This window comes from Melanostigma gelatinosum, assembly GCF_949748355.1.
Source record: "Melanostigma gelatinosum genome assembly, chromosome: 20".
NCBI classification, from domain to species: Eukaryota; Metazoa; Chordata; class Actinopteri; order Perciformes; family Zoarcidae; genus Melanostigma; species Melanostigma gelatinosum.
In genome coordinates, this window is record NC_136653.1 from 4,746,515 (window position 1) to 4,773,636 (window position 27,122).

At 45.2% G+C, this 27,122-nt stretch overlaps 2 protein-coding genes across 5 annotated transcripts in view; both read left to right on the plus strand.

The window, feature by feature from the left end:
• Positions 1–219: 219 nt before the first annotated feature.
• aoc1 (amine oxidase copper containing 1) lies at positions 220–4,486 on the plus strand (the record flags this gene model as incomplete). The annotated part of the gene is made up of 4 exons (XM_079291721.1): positions 220–1,756; positions 2,621–2,909; positions 3,505–3,634; positions 4,217–4,486. The coding sequence occupies 4 exons, from the start codon at positions 220–222 to the stop codon at positions 4,484–4,486; spliced, it is 2,226 nt and encodes a 741-aa protein (XP_079147847.1).
• An 18,041-nt stretch (positions 4,487–22,527) lies between these two features.
• Positions 22,528–27,122, plus strand: part of slc12a7b (solute carrier family 12 member 7b) — a 71,825-nt gene continuing 67,230 nt past the window's right edge. For all 4 annotated transcript variants that reach the window (XM_079291931.1, XM_079291932.1, XM_079291933.1 and 1 more), the window contains exon 1: positions 22,528–22,794. In XM_079291931.1, coding sequence (XP_079148057.1) covers positions 22,587–22,794 — 208 coding nt within the window. In that variant the 5' untranslated portion in view covers positions 22,528–22,586. The remainder of the gene's footprint in view (positions 22,795–27,122) is intronic.

Here is a 27,122-nt window from a genome sequence, read left to right on the forward strand (position 1 = left end):
TCTAGCTAGCTTTAAATTATTTAGGCTGTAAAATAGTTTGGGTAGAAAAGAGCCAGAATGAAATTTGACTTAGAAACAGAGTTATTCTTTCTGGAACTACCTAATTCTAAAAGATTGATTACAAAATGTGCCTTTTCAAGGATGAAAAATGATGCTTGTCTTCATTCAAAATATCCATTTAATTAATGCTGGACAATATTTTCTCCTTATATTACAGCCATGAGACTTCTCTGTCTACTGCTGCTGGTCTGCTTGGCTAGTTGTAGTGATTCCAGATCGAGAGACTGGGCTCATCATGGTGCCCCCATGTTTGCCGACCTCACAGTGCGCGAGATGAAAGCTGTCCGGGCTTACCTGCATGGTATCCCGGAGCTGGAGCTCACTGATGCTCGCAGCAAGACCCTGATGAAGAACAGCATCCTCCTGATGGAACTCCATCTGCCGAGGAAGCATGAAGCCCTGAGAGTTCTGGACCGGGGACATTCCAAACCCCCACGTCAAGCCCGTGTGATCATCCAGCTGGGGAACCAGACCAATCCTAACATCACTCAGTATATTGTCAGTCCTCTGCCATCCCCAAACTCCCATGAAGTCAAGACATTCAAGGGGGGTAGGCCGATTCGCTTTGAGTCAAGGCCTATTACCATTGCAGAGTATGGCCATTTAAATAACATCCTCGAGAAGATCACAAACAAAGCTCACAAGCTTCTCTTTGAGACCACGGGAGGGTTTTCTTTCACGAACTGCTCTGACCGCTGCCTGACATTCTCAGACATAGCCCCCCGTGGACTGGGTCCAGGTGAGAGAAGAACCTGGATCATGTTGCAGAAGTTTGTGGAGGGTTTTTTCATCCACCCAGTTGGATTTGAGGTACTGGTCAACCACCGGGACCTGGACCCAGAAAAGTGGACTGTCGAGAAAGTCTGGTACAACAGCATGTACTTTGACAGTGTTGAGGATCTGGTAGAAAAGTATGAATCAGGAGGTGTGGAGAAGGTCAAACTGCCCGATCATGACGATAGTGACCTCTACTCCACTTACATCCCACGGGGTCAAAGCAGCACACCCACTAATATCCATGGGCCGAAGCTCGTTGAGCCTCAGGGGCATCGCTATCACGTTGACCGTAACTTTGTTGAATATGCTGGATGGTCGTTCGCCTACCGAGTCCGCTCGTCAGCTGGGCTTCAAGTCTTTGACCTCCGTTTTAATGGAGAGAGGATTGCCTATGAGATCAGCATCCAAGAAGCGATTGCCTTCTATTCCGGTGATACGCCCGCTGCCATGCAAACAAAGTACATCGACGCTGGCTGGGCAATGGGAAGCTCATCCTTTGAGCTGGCGCCTGGAATCGACTGTCCAGAAATTTCCACCTTTGTTGACCTTTACCACTACTTTGACACGGACAAACCTGTGCACTACAAAAATGCGCTCTGCATTTTTGAGATGACCACTGCTATGCCTTTGAGAAGGCATTTCAACTCCAACTTCAAAGGAGGATACAACTTCTATGGGGGGCTGGACAACACTGTGCTGGTGCTGCGGACAACCTCGACGGTTTACAACTATGACTACATCTGGGACTTTGTCTTCTACCATAACGGGGTGGTGGAGGTGAAGGTCAGCGCTACCGGATACATCCATGCCACTTTCTTTACACCTAACGGACTTCACTATGGTACCAAGGTCTACAACTATGTGCTGGGAAACCTGCACACACACCTCATCCATTATAAAGTGGACCTGGATATTGCTGGTGAGTATTATGGTACAATTACCTAGTTTTCAACATCTGTTTTCAAGCAGTAATTCTTTATCGATCAGTGGAAATCCCAGCCCAGTATCCTATGAATTGCGGCCATATTGGATGATTCTGATCAATTTATGTCAAGCATGCCTTCTATGTATATAATGTGTCAGACTTACATATACCGGAGTTCACATCCTGCCATGCCCTACAATTAACATTTACTTTTAATATGAACCGTAACCACATTCTCTTTCCAATTGTTTTAGTTACGCAACCCTAACATACCGTAACCATGATTTATGTGCTGTAACCACAAGCCCTTTCCATATCGTAGTTACCATGTGCAGATATTGTGGAAAGTAAGAACTTTGTAAATGTTGCCACGAATCATTCGTCATTTTTTTAAACGTAATCCGCCGTTTTGTAGAATCTGCTCATATTGACGTTGTTGTTTGGCGACGGGATTGGGAAAACCCATCACACAAACTCTGTAAATGGATGAACGGGTTACAACTAAGTTTACCTCCCACTGTGGTCTTTACTGCCTTTACACCAATACATACATAAACCCTGAAGGCTGTGAAATGAGGTGAAAGAAACTTTTATTGGTGCCAGTCCAGATAAAATCGTTTTCTGGACTTTACCCTGTGATAAAGGAGACGGTCATGGCCGAGCCTATCAAGCCTGTGTGGCTTTTCAGTGATTGTGCTATCTGTGATCAGGGCTGTATGCCATACATCAGTCAATCACTTCATTTATGAAGGAAGACCTCTGATGCAAAAGCAAATGTGCTGTATAGTCTCTCAACAAGCTGCTTGTACCATGACATCTAACTTCTCCTGATACATCTTTGCCTTCACTGTGACTCAGGTCGAAAGAACAGCTTTGAGTCGTTGGAGCTGAAGTATGTCAACTTCACAAATCCCTGGAGCCCGAAGAATTTCGTCATCCAGTCCAAACTCCAGCGGACAGAGCATAAGACAGAGCGATCTGCCACTTTCTCTTTTGGCAAAAAGTTCCCCCGCTATGTGCACTTTTACAACCCCAATGAGAAAAACAAATGGGGAGCCCAGAGGGGATACCGCATTCAGTTCAACTCGCATGCCCACAGTGTCCTTCCCAGAGGCTGGAGAGAGGAACAAGGCATCAGTTGGTCAAGGTAATCAAGGATTTCACCTTATGTTGCTCGAAAAAACATACATGATGTAGGGTACAATATTATATTTAATGTCCATCATCTTAAACCTGTTTCCCTCAAGTTCAGTCATATTCGGTGTGTTTGACCACATTGAAATCTACAGTACAATTTAGGTTCTGTGTATTTGAGGATGATTAGCACACATAGATCTATTTGTAATGATTGACCCAATGGAGGGGGAGTGGGGGTGAAAAGGTCAATCTCTGAATTGGGAGTCTGGTTAGAAATCAGGTCAACGTAGATTTATGGTTTGGGAGTCAACACAGGTTGAGAAAGCAGTTTGTTTAAGGCTTTATTGAATACCTTCATTGAACTTTTGTCACCTAATAATGTTTTGTCACTGTTGGGCTATCCAAGCAAAGTGTTCGCACTTTATAAAGCAAAACCATGTTTCTTTGAAATGTAGAAAAATAATGTTCTGTCGATGATGTGATGATCCTGAGGTGTGAGGTCACTGTGTCAAACGGTAGAATAAGACTGGCTGAGGTGTTGTTACTCTGTCAGCTGTCAGCATTATTATATACAACGGACTGTCTGGGGATCTGTCCCTCTGCAGGTATCCTCTGGCTGTGACCCGTCATAAAGACAGTGAAGCCACCAGCAGCAGCATCTTCACCCAGAACGACCCCTGGGAACCAGTCGTGTCTTTTGAGGAGTACATCAACAAAGAAGACATAGTCAACCAGGTACAGAAGTGGAGACCACAATGCACATGAAAGTCAGGACGTTTTTTTTGGATGAGATTAAAATCAATATTTTTCTTCTCACAAAAAAAGAGAAGAAAACGTTTTTTTTTCTCAAAAATATTGAACTATACCTTTAACATGAACGGTGTTCCACAGAAATCCAACACACTCCATTTCAAGTTGTTTCAATAACATCGTAGAAATCTACAATGTTTTCCAAACACAATGAACACTGTTTACAAGTATCGATGACTTGGAAATCTGTGAGGAAAGCTGAGTATGATCACCAACTACGGTAACGGCAGCTGTTCTTTGAGATCGGGGGGTTAGTAACGATTAAACACTCTTTTTTACTGCTACAAGAAGTCACAGTTCACTCATGGACAGCGTCCTTTGTGATGTCTCAAACGGGTGGGGGTGTTTTTCTGAGGAGTTACGTCATTGGTTTAAGTTTACTCGTCCTGAAATAATCCGTTCATCAGTTCCGGTCACTCACCATCATGGTGACTCACCATTGCTGACATTTTGTGTCCTATTCTAAAAATAAAAGATAGAATGTAATGTTTGCTCTGCTGTGTGCAGGACCTGGTAGCCTGGGTGACGGTGGGCTTCCTGCATGTGCCTCACTCAGAAGACATCCCCAACACGGCAACGCCCGGCAACGCGGTGGGCTTCTTCCTCCGGCCATTCAACTTCTTTGACGAAGACCCTTCGGTGGCATCCAGAAGCACCGTCATTGTCCGGCCGGGACGGGACGGCAAACCCAAGGTCCAGAGATGGACACCTGATGTCATAGGTCACTGTGTGACAGACAAGCCATTCTTTTACAATGGCACATATGCAGGAGTCTAAAGAAGTTTACTTTGAGGGGGGGGGGGGGGGGGGGGGGGGAATATCATCATCTCAGATTAATAACAATCACTTGAAGTATATTCGGTCAGATTTACTCAATGTGACAAACATTTTATTTTTAAAGATAGAAAATCCATGAAATAGAAAAACATTCAAATAAACAAGAACATTTTATAAAAGGTAAAACTCATAAATAAGTCTGTCATAATCATAACTAAAAATCTTTTTGTCAATATTGAATTATAGCTGCTGACGTTCTAATTTGCGTAATGCGTTGTACATCATACACATTTCAAGTTAATCTCAATGTTAATGTACCAAACACACACACGGGGGGGGGGGGGGGTCACGGGGGGCCTCGAGGGCTGCTCTAATCCCATGTTGGGTCTCCATGGCTGAGGTTTAGCAGCAGCGAGCATCCAGGATGCAGGATGCTCTGTATCCGCCCTGTGGTAAACTGCAGCTCCCTCAGCATGCTCCTCTTGCCCCCACGGTGGGAATGCTTTCCATGGAGAGACAACAGGCCTTGCAGAGCAAACAGCCTGGTTCCGGATCCTTCCCCGCAAACAGTCCAGGATACCACCTGGCTGCCCCGTCGCCCCTGGAAACCTCATTTCAACAACATGCAATTTGACACAATGTCCAGAAAAATCAGCTCATGGTACGCTTTGTCCCTTATGTATGCATTCCTCACATAGCAATGCCACTTTATGTTTCGCAACCCAAAGGTTTAATAAGATAAATAAACCTGTTGTCATCATATTGTGTCTTTGTGATTGAAACTTTTCTATAATAAGAAATGATTAATAAACACAGGTCTACGTTAGACCCCAAACTCAACATAACTGTCAGAAAAAGGAGGTTTTGTTTGAAGGGTAAATAATGAGCGTTGTTTTGTCGGGGAAAAGGAATCCAGCCGGTCCAACCACTGTGGTCAGGATGTTCACCATCTAAAACAAAGCTTTTTATAAATGTGTGCCCATGGTTTACAGAGCGCCTGTTAAAGCGGGATAGCATGAGAGCAGCATTGGTTAAGAGGACAAAAAACCCCAATGTGAACTGGGTAACAAGCATTCCTATAGCTACCCCATGGCAATGATGGGCTTGACGTCACAACAGACAAACTATAGAAAAGCAGTGAAAACCCAGTTCATTCATTCTCAACGTCTTACGTGTACAAAAACATCCAAATAACTGTGAGTGTTGCACTCACGCTGCAGGGCCCTGAAACCATTCCCTTGGTTCCCTGTAATCTTTCTGTGGCTTTTGTGAACCGTCTGAAAGTGATGAAAACATAATGTTGTAAGCAGCCAACAATGTAAAAATGAATACGGCACAACATACATCATGTCTTACTCAGCTTATGATAACAAATGTGGGTTCCAGACTCAAAGACAAACATTGTGACAAACAATATTTTCACGTTTCTTCAGAACAAATACTTCTAGTGCAGTAGATAGAGGATGGAAACCTGTTCGTGGGCCTGAATAAAAAGTCTAGGAAAGGAGATGGTGCTTTGCTGCCACCTAGTGGTTTCTTCAGAAGTGTTTGGTCTGTTCAGACGCTAACAGTGACGTCCAGTTACAGTCCATCGGTGTGGCCTGTGGGGGCCCACAGAGAGAGAGCAGTCGACAAAAACTACTATAAATAAATCATTTCTTATTTTCTTTTGTCCTGTACAGATACAACGATGATTGCTGGGTAATATGTACGCTGATGTTGACCAATGTCAAATCTCCATTCATTCGTACATTTGGTTTAAATAGCAGAGGGTAAAAACACAAATACAAAAAAACACCATCAAGTTGCATGAAGTCACACTATCTGTCAACACGTCACAACCTGTGAAGAGCATCACCTGTGAGCACAACAGTCTGATGGACTCAGAGAGAGACCAGTCAGTGTGTCTGGATCCAGCCCCTCACACCGGCTTCTGATGGAGCATCCTTCCTTCCTTCCTTCCTTCCTTAGTTTATCTTGCTCCTCTATTTGCAGTTGTGTGACTTTGCTCTGATCATCCGTCCGCTTTCATCAGTAGATGATTACACCCCCCCCCCCCCCCCCCCCTCCTGATTCATTAAAGCCTGTGTGTGAATATTCTGCAAGCTGATATTACTACATCCTGTTTGAGATCCTCAGCTATGAATATCATGTGATAATGACTCAGCAATACAGCAGAATATCTCCAGTGTGTGACAGAAAGATGTGACGGTAAACACATGAGTACTTAGGGAGGCTATTATTGGACCAGATGTCCGGCAGGTGAGAAAAGCTCTGGCCTTTATTTTGTGCCTTCCAAATCACACCGTCTTCATAATAATATACTGTTTATTAAAGAAGCGTCTCTATGACTAAACTTGGAAAATGTTCAAAGAGAGATAGAGTTGATTTTGGTCATCATTCTGACTCTAAATCCAGCCCTTTTCATTCTGGCATAGTTCCTGATGATATATCATTTGGGCCGATATTTAGCTTTGGGTTGGTGAAGACCAAAGCAGAGTTAGAAGGAGACTGAATGTATAGAAGCCCTTATCAGACATCACGTTAAGGTGCAAGTGCACATGCTGGTCTCATGTCTGAATAAGGTTAAAAGGAGGTAAACTATGTGTATGTCATGTCTGAAGCAAGCTGTAAGGGGCATTAAAGGGACAGTTCACCCCAAAATATAAAATTGCATATTTTACTCTTACCCGTAGTGCTATTTATCAATCCAGATTGTTTTGGTGTGAGTTGCCTAGTTTTGGAGACATCGGCTGCCTTCTCTCAGATAAAATAGGACTAGATGGCACTCGGCTTGTCAAAGCGCCGGGAAATCTAGTGGTGAGGTTGCAGGTTGCATCCAACTGAACGCCTCTCCAGGTCACACGTCCCCTTACCAGGACTCTCTACGTCCATCTAAACTTCTCATTCTAAGCCAACAAAAACACAATCAATCCATTGTTCCAGGCCATAAATATTACATTCAATTTCAAATGACACATTCCGTGAAGTAATAATCTTTCATTTGAATAAATGTCCGGTGAAGTCACTGTCTATCGTCTAATGAGGAAACACAACGGTGATTGAGTCCACAGCCCACTGATGAGAGTTATGAGCTGGGAGTCTGAGGTGGAATCACAAGCGGCACACGCAGTTTAGATCTCTGGGAAGTGAGATCCCAGAACAAGTAACTCCTCCAGTTACTGATCGACTCAGGTGCTGCCAAAAAGAACAAAGCGGAGATCTTTGAGGTTGGTACTTTAATTATCTTCCAAAAATCAAAATCAGATGAATTTGAAAACAGGGACGTTTCATTGGCCTTCAGTTCTTCCCCTTTCTTAAGTTTAGTTATGAGTAAAACATATTCCAGTGTGTGGCAATGACTTGGTTAGTTAGCTTCATAGTGAGGAACGATCACACACACCAAGTGTTGTATATTAATAGCTATGCGTCAAGTTCACATTTACTTAAAATTTTAAAGCCGCAATCAAAATGTTTAAATTAACAATGGAGAAGATGTGAAAGGGATCGCTTATAATATATATATATATTAATATATATAATATATGTACATATGCAACCGATTGCTCGCACATTTGATCACCTCTATGAGCTGATAATAGTCTAGGTTATTTATAAACGAGATATTAAACATGTGTCTTCACAGGGATCGCTGTGAAAGGATTGTTTTTGTTCAAAGAAATATCAAATCCTCGAAAAAGTTATCGTTTTCCAATATAGAATTGGAAGTAGCTACAAATATTCATATTGTATTTGGGAATACATTTTCTTGCATGATATATAAATGGACAGGTTTTATACGGGGAGCACTGTCCACTGTCCTAACACTGCATCCATTCATCAAGCAGTGAGCGAGACAAACAGAAACATCTCATAATAATAATAATAACGCCCTCATCCAGCAAGTATGCGTGCAAGTGCATGTTCCTGTGTGTGTGCGTGTGTGTGCGTGTGTGTGCGTGTGCATGCATCTGTAGAGGGGGCGCATGGCAGTGTGTGTCCCTGTTGGTATGCCAACCATCCCATTCCTCTTTGTCCACCTCTCAAAATAACCCCCCGCCATCCCCGGCAGCAGCTGAGACAAAACCTCAGATGGACGGACATAAGGAGACGGGAGTACAGGGCAAAGAGATGAGAGAGAAATCTGAGTCAACATGTCCCCATGGAGATGATGTTGGCATGGTCTCATATCAAAAGGAACACAGCACATTTCTCAGGAGGACATGAAAATTATGAAATCATTTCAGTTTAGTCAGATTGTGGTGGTGGCACTGAAATATGTACGCTGAGTGTGAAGTGAATGTGCTGGTGAGTCACCATCTATCATTCCGCACAGCAGCTGTAACACGTATCTGGTCAATCCAGGTGGCTGGCGTAGAGGGGAAGGGTAGGGGGGCCACAAGGGGGGCCACAAGGGGGGCCACAAGGGTGGCAAGAGGGCAATGGGAGTTTCTAAACGGTTGTTTAGATCCACCTCTGGTTTCCTCTTGCGGTACCTCTCTCTCTCAACCGAGTACAGATTTCAGTGGTCTAAAATTGGAAAGGTTTCCTTTGGAGAGACTGATTTTACCTGGGCCCCCTGGGGGGCACCATGAAAATTGTTGCAGCCACGCACTCTCAGCTACACCTTGTTGTGTTCTGACTTATGATGTCAGAACGATGTGATTGGCTCCTGGCAGACACACACCCCTCCCTGCCATCCAGCAGGTTACGTATGAATGGTTTACTTGCATAACCTCATAAGAGCTGATGTGGGCCAATATGATATCTACTGTATTTATATTTGTGTCATACAGTGAAAGAAAACTGTGGTGAGGAAATGTTATTTTTAAAATACGTTATCAAGTGTTCCTCGTCGGTGTTGCTTCACAGAAAAGACTGAATATAGATATAGATATGTCCGTCTATCACGTGACCATTCTTCGGTTGTAGTCGTTGTACGGTCCTTCGATAGGAAACATCAGCGTCCGTAGCAGAAGTTGACATGAGTTATGGAGGAGACTGAAGGTCATGGCCGATCCCATCTCCACCCTCACGGACTCTGGTGCGCTCACACTGTCTATCATCCAGTGTTTGAGTCTCTCGCTGACATTTTATTCACTTTATGAACCCTTTCCATAAGTCAGCATTAGATGCAGACTTTGCCAAAGGGAATTACCCACAATTCATTGCAATGTGATGTTAAACCGAAAGTTACGAATGTAACTACGGTTCTATGAATCCTGGATGACCGCCAGAGGCAGTGCTTCACACTGGATATCTTCCGTCTCGCGCATGCGCAGGTCGAATATTTATATCAACAAAGTCACGTGTGACCTCGGATGACCCCCGTCGTCTATAAGTTCCGGTGTCATCCTGAGCTCAGTCCTATGGAATCTTCTCGCGAGTTCACGCGATTCCGAGTGACCAAGAACTCTGGCGTTTCGTTCTATTTCATCCTTACTGACCGCCAGAGGCAGTGCTTCACACTGGATGACTTATACCAAAAGAGTCACGAGGAAGCACAGTAACTGCCTCTTATAGCTCCGGCAGAGAAAATTGGCCAAAGAACCCTCCCCAGTGGGTGAGGGTTGGCAACGTTAACTCTGTAGTGTTTGGTGAATGTGCTTGGTGATGCCCATGAGGCCGCCGCACATATATCCCCCACAGGCACACCATTCAGGCTTGCCCTCGGTGTGGAGACACTCTTGGTAGTGACCCTGTTTATATGTGAACGTATCCACACCCTTGGGAGAAACACTGCATTAGGCCAGAAAGTGACACCCAAGCCATCTGAGTTCCACCTCAGACATGATTCTTCCACTGATAGGGCATGCAGCTCGCCCCCACATTGAGCTGAATTGACGGCAAGGAGAAAACAGTCTTGCCGACAGCCATCTCGGCTCCGCCTGTGCCAGGGGTTCAAAAGGAGACAAGCATAAGGTGTCCAGTACCAAGGGTAGGTCCCATGCCGGGGAGACCGGCCCTTATCCAGGAGGGACTGTAGAAACTCAGTACAGCAGGCACGGGGCGCTGTACTGGGACCTTGTTCTGAGCCGCACACCAGTCGGAGAACAGCTTCCACCTGTTTCTGTACTGCAGGCAGGTAGACCGCGCACTGGCATTCAGAATAGTCAGTCAGACTGGTTCTATGCAGCCACTCAGCATCCGGTCGGGCCCTCCCGTGACCCATAGTTGAAGGCGGCAGGGATTGGAATGCCTAATCCGACCCTCTAGTTGCGACAGGAGATCCCTCCTGTCGGGGAAGAACTCTGACAAGCTTATAGCAAAATCAGAGGGAATGGTGGAAAGGCATAAAGAAGATCCTCTGGCCACGTGTGAGCCAGGGCATCTTGACCCAGAGGGCTGGTCCTCTCTGTCAGGGAGACCCAGTGGGGGCAGTGGGTCGACACGTCTGGATGCAGCCGCCACTCTCACGGTGGAGGCTTGTGATGGAACAGGAAAACCACAACCTGGTTCCGTTCTCCTGGTGGGTACATTGCCCACAGGCTGGTCAGGCGAGGGTCCTCCCAAGTCAGAAGGCCACGGTGATCCCCGTAGCAACTTCTGCAGATCTGGTGCCCCATTGATAGTTCATGGGAAATCACAGCAGAGGTGCTGTCCACCGGACAAGCACATGCTTTCCCTTCAAACATGGAAGGAAGTGCTCGAGCGCTAGCTCTAGAACCTGGACCTGCGGTCTTTCAGCAGACAACTGCCCCCAGGCTGTCCTGTTCTGTCACACTGCACCCCGCCTTGAGAGGCAGGTATCTATTGTGACAATCTCCTGGTGGAATGGAACCGAGCCCCTGGGGCTCGGTTCCTGGGACACTGTTCGCCAGATATACACTCCCTCCATGGGGATAGTGAATAGGCACTGTTTCGATAATATTATTGCCCTGTATCTGTGCCACTTGGCATCCAAGTGAAGGCTGTTTAGCCATCCGCAAACCCAAGGGAACGACAGTTGAGGCAGCTGTCAGTTTACCCAATAGTCGGAGAAAAGGATGTAGGGCAACCGTCTGCCCCCTCGGAAGAGGGAGAGGTTGTGGGGGTTGTTGGCCACATGCTGGGGCGACAGACAGGCCCTCATAGGGCCACACTAATGAAGGTTATGCTCTGAGAAGGGCTCAGGTAGCTCCCCTCCATGTTCACCTTGAGGCCCACCGGGCCACGTGAGAGAAGGCGAGCAGTGTCCTGTGGCGCCTGAAGCCGGGATGCCGCCTAGGTCAGCCAGTCGTCTAAGTACGGCAGTATGTTCACGCCCTGCGATTGCAGGGGGAAAGGACAGCAGTAACACACTGTGAACACCCATGGGGAGATGGGAGAGTCCGAATGGAACCCAGGACTGAAAGTTGTGGTGATGCACCATGGGAACATGGGAATAGGCGTCGATAGACGTGAACCACTCTCTCTTGGAAATCCGCTGCTGGGAGAAAGAACCCAGACAGCCGGCCTGGAGACATCTCCTGGCACCCCTGCCGGGGGGACGGGGACGTAAGTAGGGTTGTATAGGTAGCGGTCCGGCCTCTCAGCAGGACGCCGAGGCCTGTTGCGGCTACTAGGGTAAGCTGGAGGCTGAGAAAACGGCCTTGTGAGGCCAAAGTGGGACCCCTAGGTCTGGGGGTGCAGGCATGTCCCTGCAAAGACCAGAGAACTGCTGCCTGGTCAGGCTAGCTCTAACAGTCCGCTGAAGCGCCTGTATAGCAGCTGACTCGAACAGCTCACCAGGTTCCACTGGGACAGTACGTAGGGTCCTCCTACATGTCTCAGATAGGCGTGACTGCGCCAGGTATACTGCGCCAGCCAAACCTGGTGGCGAGTCTGAACCAGGGTGGACATCATACATCCACGTTCCCTCGATATGAGCGCAAACGCCTGCAATGAAGCATCACTGAGCAGAAGCGTCGAAGTAGCCTGCTGCAGAGAATCTGCGAGGGAAAGCATGAGGTGGGAGAGGGAGTTGTCGATACGGTGCACAGCGCTGCTGTGTCATAAGCCCTGGATAGCAGGTCATCTTTGACCCGACATTGGGTCGAGGGCATCTGGCATCGGGCCTCAGAGTCTCCTCAGGGGAAACTGATGGACGCAATAGTCGTCTAACTGGCTGGCATATGTGCAAGGCCAGATTTGCCACCTCCTGCATGGTCTGATGTAAGGCGGGAGAGAGCCCTGGTGTCTCCACCATGCACGCAACTCCCTCAGATATTCCTCGGAGGGAGGAACAGAAAAGGTGGTGAGGGCGGGAAGGCGCCAGAAGAAGGCACTCACAGGTGGATGTTCCAGCTGCTGTGTATGCCAGGCGTGCAAGCGCCATACAAATGACCAGGGTAGGTTGGGCTGGATTGAGCTGCACTGCCAGGGGGAGGTAGACCTTACGCATCAGGTGTTCCACTTCGGCCAGCCTAGCAGACCTTACTGCTCTAGGCGTGATGCCGCAGGTCCTGCCTGGGTTCTCCGAGAGGCCCTGCCTCAGAAGCTCGAGGCTAGGACAAGAGGTCAGGGCCGTCCTCAGGCTGAAGAGGAGCTATACAGGTCCTACAGCCGGGAGAGTTTAACATGGCCGCGATTCTGGTGGAACCCTTGTCCCACTAGTTGATGCGGAATTCCAAATCAGTCTGAGCGGGAGCGCTCCGCTGAATGTTGAGAGAACATTCAGGGGGCAGTCAGTGGCGAGTGATCCTTCGGACACTCTTCCCTTGGACAGCCGCTGCGGATATTGGTGACCCACCAGTTAGCCTGAGCGAGAGCACTCTGCCACTGTGGAAACAGGTCAGGCAAAGTCCTTATAGTGAGAGGGGCGAGGACACTCTTCACTAAACTAGTTGCTGCAGATATTGGTGTCCCCCCAGTTAGCTTGAGCGAGAGCACTCTGCTACCGTAAAAAACGGACAAAAAAGAACACAGTCCGTACAGTGACAGGGGAGCGAGGACACTCTTCACTAAACTAGTTGCTGCAGATATTGGTGTCCCACCAGTTAGCTTGAGCGAGAGCACTCTGCCACTGTGGAAACAGGCCAGGCAAAGTCCTTATAGTGAGAGGGGAGCGAGGACACTCTCTTCACTAAGCTAGTTGCTGCAGATATTAGCGTCCCACCAGTTAGCTTGAGCGAGAGCACTCTGCTACTGTGAAAAACGGACAAAAAAAGAAGACAGTCCTGACAGTGAGAGGGGAGCGAGGACACTCTCTTCACTCGGATAGTTGCTGCAGATATTGGTGCCCCACCAGTTAGCTTGAGCAAGAGCACTCTGCTACTGTGAAACGGACAAAAAAGACCACAGTCCTTACAGTGAGAAGTGAGCGAGGACACTCTCTTCACTTGGACAGTTGCTGTAACTCTTGGTGTGCTACCAGTTAGCCTGAGCGAGGGCACTCTGCTAACTGATATCCGCTACTGATATGGCCATAATGTTTACAACAATCAATGGACACAATCAGAGTATTAGCTTAGTCTAGTTAGCCGGAGCGAACTCGACAGCCGTAATGCGTAAAAACCATCAATGGGCACAACCTCAATGTTTATTTAGTATAACTAGCATTCACCGAGTTAGCCTGAGCGAGCACACTCCGCTAACTGTGATAGTTGTAATGCTACAAAGTTGATGGCCACAGCCCCAGTACCAGCTTTGTTTAGCTAGTTTCCCACTGAGTTAACCTGAGCGGGGACACTCTGTTAACTGTGACAGCCGTAAGGCTACAAAGTTGATGGCTACAGCCCCAGTACCAGCTTTGTTTAGCTAGTTTCCCACTGAGTTAACCTGAGCGGGGACCCTCTGTTAACTGTGACAGCCGTAAGGCTACAAAGTTGATGGCTACAGCCCCAGTATCAGCTTTGTTTAGCTAGCTTCCCACTGAGTTAACCTGAGCGGGGACGCTCTGTTAACTGTGACAGCCGTAAGGATACAAAGTTGATGGACACATGGACACAACGCCAATGCCGATCTAGTGTCTCACCAAGTTTGCCTGAGCAGGAACACTCTGCTAACTGTCATAGCCGTAACACTGTGAAGGGCGGGCCGACAGCGTAATTCTACGCTCTCGTTAGCGCGCCACTCGATTAACTAGAGCGGAAGCGCTCTGCCAACCGTGGAACAAACAACTGTTATAGAAAACAATGTTGATCGATCTTACCGATTGCTGTCATCACGACTTACCTGGCCCTTATCCGACTGGTGACGACCGATGATAGGGGCATCCACCAGTCCGGGGCTCGATGTCCGAACGGCGAACACACCGTTCCCTCCGAAGAGGGACAGCTCGTCACAGCCTTTGGAGGGCGAGAGAACCGCAACTCCGACCGGTGGTCACAAGGCTACAGCGACGAGCTCTAATATGTCTTGATCGTAGACACATCCTTGTTTATGCTACCATGGTAGCTAACCTGCGTCGCGAGAAGATGAAAAAGGACTGAGCTCAGGATGACACCGGAACTTATAGACGATGGGGGTCATCCGAGGTCACACGTGACTTTGTTGATATAAATATTCGACCTGCGCATGCGCGAGACGGAAGATATCCAGTGTGAAGCACTGCCTCTGGCGGTCAGTAAGGATGAAATAGAAACGGGGTAACCAGTGGAAAACATCAAAGAGGACGGCTCATGTGTGTTCAGGCTGTCCTATTACATTTACTCAGAAACATTAAGGGTTAAAGATGCAACAAAGTAAACACATGAGATCAGAGGATATTTATTTATTTATTCATCAAATGTTTCATTTCGTCATTGAAGCTGTTTTAAGTAATAAGATTTTCTGAAATCACGTCTCATCTGGTGAGGAAAGAGCCTGAAGTTCAAATCAGGGAGTACAAAGTATAAAATAAATACACACAATTATACATCTTATTTTCTTTCATTGTCATGGTAACGTGATATGTTGCATTCATATTCACACCATTCAAGCCCTCACAGTCTCTCTCCCTCAACCACTCAGGTGAGGTCAGTGAGTCTGAGGGTTCAGGGTTTGAGGGTTTAGGGGGGACACTGGGATCGGGCCTGCGTGTTGAAGTTACGAGCTTCGTCAGCATTTCAGCTGTTGAGTTGAAAATCTTTTTGTGTTCCACATTACACATTACCGACTTTGTGTCAGCCCCGTGGCATGGAACCCTAAAATGTTAAATTAGTTCAAGCGGTTAAGCAGACATACATTCGCCAAACCATCACGTTGTGCTATTCATGAAGTATTTTCCCTTGTAAAAGCAAAAACAAACACACTTCTTAAAAGCCATGAAAGTCAGACGGGGTTAGCAGTTTGCCTGTATACCTACAGACACCTCCAGCTGCATGCTGACTGATGTCTGTATCGGACGATGTCAGAACTGAAATGTGCTGAAGGGAAGAAAAGCATGTGGAGGAGGTGAACTTTGACCAATAAGGAGATGAATTGAGTTCTTCGGAAGAGGTGAGGTCAAAACATTGACCAGTCTTTCCACCTTTTGCTGCTGACAGCATTGAACGCACACGCTTACTTAAGTGGGGCAGATTAGTTTATTGTACCAGCACAGAGAATTGTGGCGGAGTCCGCCACTCCCGTGGCAACGTACTCTCAGCAAGGTCACCAACGTCACTGTGTGGAAAATGACTCGCACTCTGCGCAGCAGGAAATCAGAACGCTGCAGCAGCTATTTCTACTATTTCTACCATTTTGTCTGCATCATGACGGAACCGTCATCTTTCATGTTTTAGCCGGCTGTCGCTGACTCACCCAGCTGTGATTCACCTGCACGCATTGTACGTATGGTTACTGTCACACACACATGCAATGTGACTGTTTGACACAAGTCCAGATGTAAAGTGCACTCATACTCTCTCTCACACACACACACACACACACACACACACACACACACACACACACACATCTGTCCCTTATGGTGCAGCCTGTGGGATCTCGTTACTAACGGTGTGCCATCTGCACGCAGACGAAAACAAGTCCCGTCAACATCTCCTACCTGCTCTGTAATCACTGCCTCTGAGCTTCAGCGTCTCATCCTCTGTCCTCTTCCATCCGCTATCATAGCTGCTTTACACATTCAATAAAATCACATTTAAAAAATCTATTCATCCTATTGTTCAACCAAATGATCATAACATTCCAGGTAGGGTTAAAATGTAAAGAAAACAGCTCAGTTTCATTCTTTATGGTAACTTTTTGTAATTCTTTTTTTTGCCATTTTTGCCTTAGATAGGACAGGTCGACTGATGGGGGCAGCAAAGGGCCACAGGTCAGATTTTCTCCCAATTACACTTATTTTTATCCAATTATTCATTTAGTTCAACCAGTGTCTCACAAACAGTTTTGCTGGGGACCCATAATTAAAAAGACATTCACAGGGGCCTTTAAGTTAAAGGCCGTTTTTTTCCAACCATTTCCACGTCACCTTTAGGTAAACCAGCCATTTAGTAGATATATTCATTTAATAAAACACAACTTTGTTTAGTTCATGTTACAGTATTTCTCAATTGCTAAAACACTAAAACCCATTGGCTGAACAAAGTTCTCAGTTGGCTGAACTCATTTAGCTAATTGTGCAGTCTGTTGTCAATACCTTAAACTATTTCACATGGTAAAACACAATTTGCAGATCTCACTTAGACTTTTCAGCAAAACTCTAAACACATTCTCAGTCTCAAAACACATTCTGCACTCTAATGCACATGTCATCCATACTGGTAAACACAAGTGGCAACAATGAAATACAAAGAGAGAACACATGTCATTGATTAAACACAATCACTCAAAATTGATTTCACTTGTATCAAATGATGTGACACAACCAATATAAGCCCGTTTAGAGAGCAAACAGGTGGTTGAAGGTGGGAAGGAGAACGTCTGAGAGTGGATAGAAGAAACAATGTGAGAGGACGAGGAAGAGGAGGGCAAGGAAGAGGAAGACAAAGAGTGGAAATATCTGATGAAATTCGAGCAACAGTCATAGACCATGTTATAGTCCACGGACTGACAATGAGGGAAGCAGGACTTAGACTGCACCCCAATTTGAGCCGATTTTCTGTGTCCACCGTAGTAAGGACATTCAGAGAAGAGAACAGGTACAGTATGCTACTGTATTTTTGTAATTGCAAATTGACTGTACGACACTATATGCAGCTGTTTCAATAGACATTTGTAAAGTTCATCACTGTATGTATTGTACTGCATGAATATTTTTTGTAACTGCACATCTACTTTTTGTAGAACTGCAAGGCTGCCACATGCAGGTGGAAGGAGAGCTATATTCACTCAGGAGCAAGAGACCGTTATAGTGGGCATGCTCCTTCAAGATCATTTAATACGACTCAGAGAAATCCAGGAACGAGTGATACAAGACAACACACACTTCCAGGGAATCGACAGTGTACAATAAACAAATTGTATGGCCTTGAACATGGTGCTTTCTATTTGTTACAGTCACAGTACTGACTGCTCAATAGATGTTGACTGGTTTCAGGTTCATATCAAGAAAGAACAAGAATTACAGTATCACAGAGACAAAGGACACGTTTGTGAGATGCAGGGTACAGTACTGTACAAATAGGGGAACAAGGAGGAGGAAGAACAAAAGAAATTGCAAAGAGCAAAGCACAGTAGTCATTTCTGATCAATTTTGAGCGACTGTAATAGAACATGTTTTCGTTCATAAGAAATTTGTTTTGATATTAAAATCGACTTCTCCCTGAGAACTATATGTTTTGAACAATGTGCTTTCTATTTATTGGTGTATTGTTTACTGACTGCTTGATAGTGTATATTATTTTGATCACTTTGTTTATGATTTGAGAGCAGTGTTTGATTTTGAGCACAGGTAAAACTGTTTTGAGGCGAAAGTTTCATTTTGCAAGAGGATTCAGAGGTTTTGTAAATAGTGCTTGAAGATGAGGTTTTGTGTTTACAGTTTTGAGAGAATGGGCGACCGTTTCAAGAAATGTGTCTTAGCAATTGAGAAAAACTGTATTGTAAACATGTTCTTTCAGGATGACAGAGTAGGGAAACACACCGGTGTTGGAGAGGTGCTGACCACAGTGAAATCACAAGTGTAGCCCAAAAGATATTTGATCATTTAAATAAATATAAAATATTTGTTTGCATTGCGGCTGCGAGTGCGTGACTATTCTCAGGCTATCTCGTTCTTTTCATTTCCTCTCATCGGTTCAACAAACAGAATGTACGCTAACCCTTCATATTTGATTCAATGTTATAACTACAATTATTAATACATACATTCAGGCTCTCTCGTGCCGCTTAAAGGTCTACTGCTGCATAAAAGACTGTAAGAAATTCTGCACATTGATTTGGAGAGCCTGATCAAGTCTCTGGGCATGACGTATATATGAAGCATCTAAACAACCGTACAGAGCAGAAGGTCACGACTTCAAATGTCTTGAACATGGAAACAGGGAAAACCACACCGTAGTATAAAAATACAATTTGATATGATCACTACTGTTATATTGTCAATTGTTCACTATCTGTTTCGTTAAAGAATCAGCACAAGAGGAGTTTTAGCTGTCAAAACCTTCAAAATGTTCTCGTACATGCTTTTATATAACAGAAGCTCTTACTGTTTTTGTGTCAATGCATTTTCTGGTTCATCAGATGTTAAAAGCTTAATGTTAAATAAATGAACAAGATGTAGAATTTCCTCATCAGGATCATTTTATTCTTCTAGATTAACACACCAAAATCCTTATCGCCCCAGAGCCACTCTGGATTCAGAAAACAACACCGGCAGGTTTCATGACATGATCATCGAGTGAACCTTGGTCTCACTTCTGAGACTGCAGAGGGTCTGTGAGCAATGCTGAGACTAGACTCAGCTTTAAAACGTGTTTACATTAGAATGGAGTGACTTGCAGAGAGAACATGAAAAGATAATGATATGCAGTTCCAGAGGGATACAGGTATCTGAGTCCAGCGCCCCAGAGGACGGTCTCTATGACGACAGAGACAGATGTGAGGAGACTGTTTGTCTCCATACTTCTAATGAGCCGAGACTAATCATGAGAAGAGCAGTCAGCACCAAACCTGCCCTTTCTGTCCCTCCATGTGTCGGGGGAAGTGAAATTTACAAGAAGACTAATAATAATCATTTTTAAAATTCAAATAAAATTTTAAAATTAAAAATGACAGTAAGGATTCAATATTCCGATTATTTTCATAGCTGATCTAGTCAAGCAAATGTAGAAAAGTATTTATTTTATTTTGATAAAGAAACTGATAAATAAATGCTCTTGTTACAAAGAAATTAACTTGATCAGGCTCCCCGCTCCATCAATGCAATAACAATGAGCTGTTGATACAGGGTGCTATGGAAGCCCATCTGACAAGTAAATATGAAAAAGTAAAGTTAGACCTGATAAAAGTAAAGATAGTCGTGATAAGTCTTTTATGTCTTAATGAGTAAAAGTCAAAACGTTGACATTGTGAATCAAAAGTCTGATGAACTAAATCAAAATGATGAGACGTTACCTTTCCCCTTGACATGTTCCTAATATATATATATATATATATATACAGTACATATATATATATATTAAGAATCATAAAAGAACAACTACTTTGATCAGTAATGTGTTTTAATGGTAAATGGACTGCTTGTCTGGCGCTCCTCTAGTCTTCTGACCACTCACAGCACTAACACATGTCATCGGTGCAGCCGGGGATCGGACTGCCGGTCCTCTGATTACAGGACGGCCCTGCTCCAGCGCTGTAGGAAATCTATTTAGTGTCACAGTGCTTTTCAACAGCACGACACTTCACATGAATGGCAGTTACAACGACCGAACAAACGTGTTTTTCTTTCTTCTCTCCAGAGTTGGATCTCCATCATCTGTTTTACTGAAGGGGATGATGAAGAAGGCTCAGAGATGAAGGCTGACGTCTGTCGTCCCTAACAGCTGTGATTGTGCTGTAAAGGCCACATCTGTTCCCACCCAGCTTTAACAGAAAGAATAGTAATCTGCATTTCATTTTGTCCAGACTGCAAGTCCCCCTGAGGAGCGGTAAGTGGAACAGCGTGGACGTGGAGGATAACAAATGACTGCAGTCATGTAAAGCTAAGGCACAGCCCTTTGTAGAGTGAACTCTCTCATGTAAAGCACTTTCCCCTGACTCTGTTGTCATTTTTATCAGGAGCTGAAATGAATCGACTGTTACTCAACACACTTGACGTCACTTTGTAGTTTTTTTGTGTCTCTTTGTAGTCATTGTGCATCTTGCTGTAGTCTTGTGTCTCTTTATAGTCGTTTTGTGTGTTTTGTACTCTTTGTTTCTCCTTCATGTGTCTTGTGCTCATTATGTGTCTCTTTATAGTCGTTTTGTGTGTTTTGTACTCTTTGTTTCTCCTTCATGTGTCTTGTGCTCATTATGTGTCTCTTTATAGTCGTTTTGTGTGTTTTGTACTCTTTGTTTCTCCTTCATGTGTCTTGTGCACATGTTGGGTCTCTTTGCAGCAATTGTGCGTGTCTTTGTGTCGCCTGGTTGTCATTTTGTTTCTCTTTGAAGTCATTTTGTGTGTTTTGTAGTTGTTTTGTGTCATTTTTCATTTTGTGTCTTGTTGTGATACTTTTGTGTGTCTTTGTCGTCATTTTGCATCTTATTCTTTGTCTCTTTATAGTGATTTTATGACTCTTTGTGATCATTGAAGTCCCTTTGTTTCCAGGTCTAAGATACCAGAGGGTCTGTGCCTCCCCTGGTCTCCCTTCTGACAACAATAGGTAGTGTCCCATCTTAGAGATTCATGGGCAATGTCTACAGTTTCAGTGTATGACTTAAACAATATTCATTCAGTCATTTATGGATTCATCACGCTGACGTGTGAGCTGCATTGGGGTGGGCTGTTTTATCATATCAAAAACAATTGAGTGGTCTGTCTAAAAAGCCAATCGGCTTTGTGCTCAATGATATTTGTGTTGACCATGACACCATTGCAAGGAACTGTCTTGTTATGGTGTGTTACAGTTGTTGTGTGAAACAACCTGTTGTATCTAAATGCAGCATACCCCCATCACGTGATGGGGGTATGCTTTCAACCCTCCGACTTCATTCATCAGCGGGACGTGTGAATGGATTCCCCTTGAACTTGTCGAACAGATGGGTCTTTTCCCAAAGAACAATTCATTCAATTGGGGTGGTGATCATGATCTGGGATTTCCTGCACCAGACAATCAAATGTTTTTGTTTTTTACGAGACCAACAGAGAAAGAAAAGCGTCCAAATTCAAAGCAGATATTATAGATATGCACAAGATATATGCTGCTGTTGTGTATTGAACATTTGGAGAATGTTTGAAGGAGTGCCCTGTGCTTTACAGCATGTATGTGGGTAACAAGGAGTTCTGAGGCATGTCACTGTATACTACAGTATGTGTCAAAACCTGCCTGGAAACATGAGAGGTCATCCTATCCCGAGGTATTGACAAACCATTTATTCTAAGCCGTAACATACCACAGTTGTTATGGCGAGGTGTTGGCAAATTACTTAACCATCACTGCTTTTAAAATTGGAATTATTTATTAATTTTCCGTGGCAGGCTGTTGAGAGTGAGGAAGTGCAGAGGGAGTGTTAATGAGCCCGTCATTGTGAGACCATTGAAGCAGCTTGTAATGGGTTCAGTGTGACATCAGGGCACCGTCTCACATGCACAATTCTAAAGCCACAATCAATCATTTATATATGTTATATGTACTTCAGAGTTTGTTTAGAGTTAAGATCGTGTATTTGTACCGGTTTGACATTAATTTAAAATATTTGATGACTGGAGGAAATATTTAGCTGAAACGGTATAAGGAAGTGAGTTTTTTTTAAATAAAAAATATATATATTTGGAAGGTATCATTAAGTTGATGCAAAACTTAGAAATTGCTCATTCCACAGTTTACAATTATTAAGCACTGTGATTTGCTTGCTGGGTGTGATTGACAGCGCTCCTTGGCCCTCTCAACCAATAAGCGAAGGCCAGGGGCGGGAACGCCTCTACTGTAATTAATCCTCCGATCAGCCCGTGAGCGCGTGTGTTCCGTTAAACGCCGGCCAGTGTGTTCGCCCTCACTTAGTGTGAACCGCAGAGGAAGCCGGACGGTGTGTTTCCCCCCCTCCATTTAAAGTGCGACAAGAGGGGAGGGACATGGGCGAAAGATTTGTGGTGGTCCCGGTTGACGGAGGAGTTGCGGTCGCCGGCGTGGGAGCCCACTCGGACGCGGTCGTCTCTGACCCGGCGCTGGACTCCGTAGTGGAGGAAAAAGAGGCGGGAGAGGACTCCGTGTGCGAGCCGCAGGAGGACCCCAACGCCGTGGTGCCGATCCTGAAGTACAACAGAGAGCCCAACAAGTACGGTAAGACAGCTGCCGCTCGCCAACTCCCGTGTCCCACTTCTTATCTCGTTGATCTGTCAGAGGATTAGCTGTCGCGTTTCACGTGTTTGTCCGCCTCTCGTTAGCGCTAAGTGCGTGTGCGTCAGTACACCAGCCGCGCAAAACACACACACCTAACGTTAGTTCATATGAATCACACGGAGGTGTTTTAAAAGTGCGTAAAACCTTCGTGTGGAGTTGTTGTGAAAATGTAATTAGTCAAACAGTACAATATTGGCACATTACAGACAAGGCGGTGCAAGGTTGTGTTAGCTTAAAATGAAATATTTAAATGAGCATAAACTGTGTGCCTCACCTCAACGTTAGTTTTTTTTTATTTACTAGCGTCACTGAGCGGCAGGACAGACTGGCTGCTATGACTGGCTTTTGTCACTTCTTGTTCCCCTTTTTTCAATAGTGTAAATAACACAATTTGACTCTTAATTAATGTAGAACACACAAAAGAAACGCTGGTGTTCAAATAATCATCATAAGTTGTGCCTGCTTTGTCATACAAAATGGTTCCCCACGATGGGTTTGTATTCTTTTAGAGACAATTATAACTTTACATAAATGGTCTCTGGCTCTGAGCAGCAGGTTCATTCTGAAGCCTTGTTCAGCGAGTTGCTCACAAACAAGGTGCTTCTACAGCAACAGGTTGAGGGATGGAAGGTTCTGGAATAATTGCCTGGCACGCTGGCCGAGCCAGCACGCTGATTTACAGTAGGCCTACAGTGTGTGTGTGTGGAACAGCTCTTCTTGTGTGTACTGATTGTCAATAGTTGTGCACCACTGTGCCGAGCTGCAAAGATGGGCCTCTTTTTAAACGTGTGGTTTCCTTTGAATATACTTTGTTCTGATGAACGTGGGTCTCTACTTTCCATTTACATCGTATTTCACACAGACTTTTTCATGCATCGCAGTAAAATGATTTTTTTTTAAAAGGACGAATAGAAGTTTTGACCAGTAAGGAATAAAAAAGAAAGATGTGGATGAAAGATGTCTGGCGATTGCACTGTACTGCTGATGAATAATGGCGAGGGCAGAAGGTGTAGTTGCTGATGATGTACGTCCAACAGGAAAATGTCACACTGGGCCCAGGGCCAGTACAGGATGCTGGGTGGGGGACCAGTCAGGCCCTGGCCCAAGTACAGCTACTGATGGTCCCGACATGAGATGAGTACTAATATGTCATATATCTGATCTGATGACGTGTCTAAAGAGAAGACTGGTGTGAGCAGGCCTTGGCCTCGCGTGTCTCTCAGCTAGACAGTGACAGAGTGTTTTGTGTGTGAGCGGTTATGATAGAGTTGATTAAGTTATTCAAGCCTGTGGGGGCATTTGTCCTCGTCATGTGACCTAACCGACCCACAGGAGCGGAAGACGCCAATGTCCTCTACGTTGAACGTCTTTGTGTTGTGGACTGTTGAAGCTGTAACCTATTGACTGGATGCGTCGGCGTAATTACATTCCTGGATGATGAATTTGATAACCATGGCAGATAATGAGAGTAGATGATTTTGGATGGTCAAGCTTTTTCCTTCACAGCCTCTTAGGCCGGGTTGTATCAACAACGATTCATTTAAAACCTGATTAAATCACAGACCTTTAAAACTGTCTTAAAATGAAGAATGATTCAATCTAAACCTGTCTTTAAACGTCAGTTTTTGTTTTTTACTCTAAACCTAGATTACATTCAATTCTGCTGCACCTAAACATTAAACCAGTATTAACTGTAACTTACACTGGAGGAGGTTTAGCTTCGTTCTGTTTTGAGATGGATTGAGCAGAATAATGAAGTTCCTTGAAGGAACTGACTGAACCCAGTGGAGTTTTTTGCTGCTGATTTTTTCTCAAGATGCCGGTTTAGCAAGGAAAGAGTTTAGAGCTGAACAGGAAGATTGGACCAACATGCAGTCTTTTATTATCTTGCTATGCTGTTGTCTGTTGTTTCATCTTCATATTGCTCCGTTAATTTGGCCAACAAGTAACAGAGCCCTGCTTCTTGTTTTTGGTACATTTGGATGAGTGTTATGCGATCAATAGTAAGATATTTGAACGTCCGGCTGAACAGGGACATTGTGTTACCCTTGCCATTGAGGTTGCTCAACACATGTATCGGAGGAGATTAAGTAACAGACTGTAAAGAGGAAGAAGCGGTTATGAAGAAGTGGAAATTGTAGAAGAGAAGATGGTGTTGTCTGAATGAGAGCGGCCGTGTGTTGCTCTTCTGTTGGAGCCCTCCAGGCGAGGTGCTTGTTCCTTGTTGTGTGAAGCAGAGGCCAAGCTGTGAGAAGAGGAAATGAATGAACGAGCAAGGCTTGATGTATAAAGTATATTGTACACATTCTAAGAATGTACTGTACGTGTTTGAACTAGAATGCTCTGTAAGCACAGTGTCTTAAAAGAGACGTGATGAACGTATAATGAAATCACATGAAGAGCTTTAGGGTACAACAGATGATTCTCGCCTCAGAGACGTAGGATGACTGAGATTACATTTGGATTGATGAGAGATTAAGCAGGCAGTGAAAGATGAATGAGGTTCTACAGCAGGGGTGGGCAAACGTTTGGGCTCAGGGGCCACATTGAGTTTTAAAATTTGACAGTAATAATAATACATTTTATTTATATAGCGCTTTTCATGACACTCAAAGACACTTTACATTAAAATCATCATATATAAAAACAATACACTAAAAACAGAGTACACAATAATGGTCACACATTAAAAGCAGTTTTGAACAGGTGAGTTTTGATTTCTGATTTGAATGTGGAAAGGTCAGTGCAATCTCGAATGTTTTTGGGGAGAGAGTTCCAGAGGGAGGGTGCAGCTATGGAGAAGGCTCTGTCGCCCCATGTCCGGTGCTTGGTCCTGAGCAGAAGGGACAGGAGGCATCAGAGGAGCGGAGCCGGCGGGATGGAGTGTGGTGGTGAAGCAGGTCGGTGAGGTAGGAGGGGGCCTGATTGTGGAGGGCTTTGTGAGTGAGGAGAAGGATTTTGTATTTGATCCGTTGTGGGACGGGGAGCCAGTGGAGGTTCTGGAGAACAGGGGTGACGTGGTCACGGGAGCGGGTGTGGGTGAGCAGGCGAGCAGCAGAGTTCTGGATGTACTGGAGTTTATTTAGGATTTTGGATGATGTGCCGTAAAGAATGCTGATACTTATAAACTCAAGCAGCCACATTTTGTGGAAAGTTGTAGTAGTTTTATTTTTCAGACTAATGCTGCGTTCACACCGGTCGCGTTGATTTTTTGACGCGCGTCGAGATTACATACAAAGTCTATGCACCGATGAGACTGGCGCGCCGCGATTTTGCGATGACGCGTTATTGCAGTGCGGTGGACGCGTTGGACGCCGCAAAATCGGCAACGCGCGAGTTGAAAATTTTCAACTTCTGCGACATAATCACGTGACGCTGTGGCACGATAGCCTATCAGCGTTGAGTTGCTCCCCCTGTCATCACTGGCTTCCTGCCGTTGTTGAATCAGGAAATAAATCCGCCAACGCGCGAGTTGAAATTTTTCAACTTCAGCGACATAATCACGTGACGCTGTGGCACGATAGCCTATCAGCGTTGAGTTGCTCCCCCTGTCATCACTGGCTTTCTGCCGTTGTTGAATCAGGAAATAAATCCTGTAGCCGTCTGTGTTCACCCAGAGCTCTAAACAGCGACCGGTGGCTTGCTAGACACAGTGAATACAGCTCGATACAATCCACGGAGCTCCTCTGAACAATATTATGAACCAGACATGACGGCGTTTGGCATTCCGATGTTTGAGGGACTTCCACAACACGTACAAAGCAGCAATTGTGCTTATTCCTTTCATGGTTGACAGCGGAAAGAAATGGCGGCCAGGTGAACGGCTTCCAGGACGATAAACCACGCCCCCTCTCCGGCGCTACGAGATTTTGCGGCGTTTGGTGTGAACACGACCGGCGGCTCGTTGGACGCGATTGTGCAGTGCGTTGGACGCTTTTTTGCAGTGCGTCAAAAAATCAACGCGACCGGTGTGAACGCAGCATTATGCTGCGTTCACACCGGTCGCGTTGATTTTTTGACGAGCGTCGAGATTACATACAAAGTCTATGCACAGACGCGATGACACTGGCGCGCCGCGATTTTGCGATGGCGCGTTGGACGCGTTATTGCAGTGCGGTGGACGCGTTGGACGCCGCAAAATCGGCAACGCGCGAGTTGAAATTTTTCAACTTCTGCGACATAATCACGTGACGCTGTGGCACGATAGCCTATCAGCGTTGAGTTGCTCCCCCTGTCGTCACTGGCTTCCTGCCGTTGTGGAATCAGGA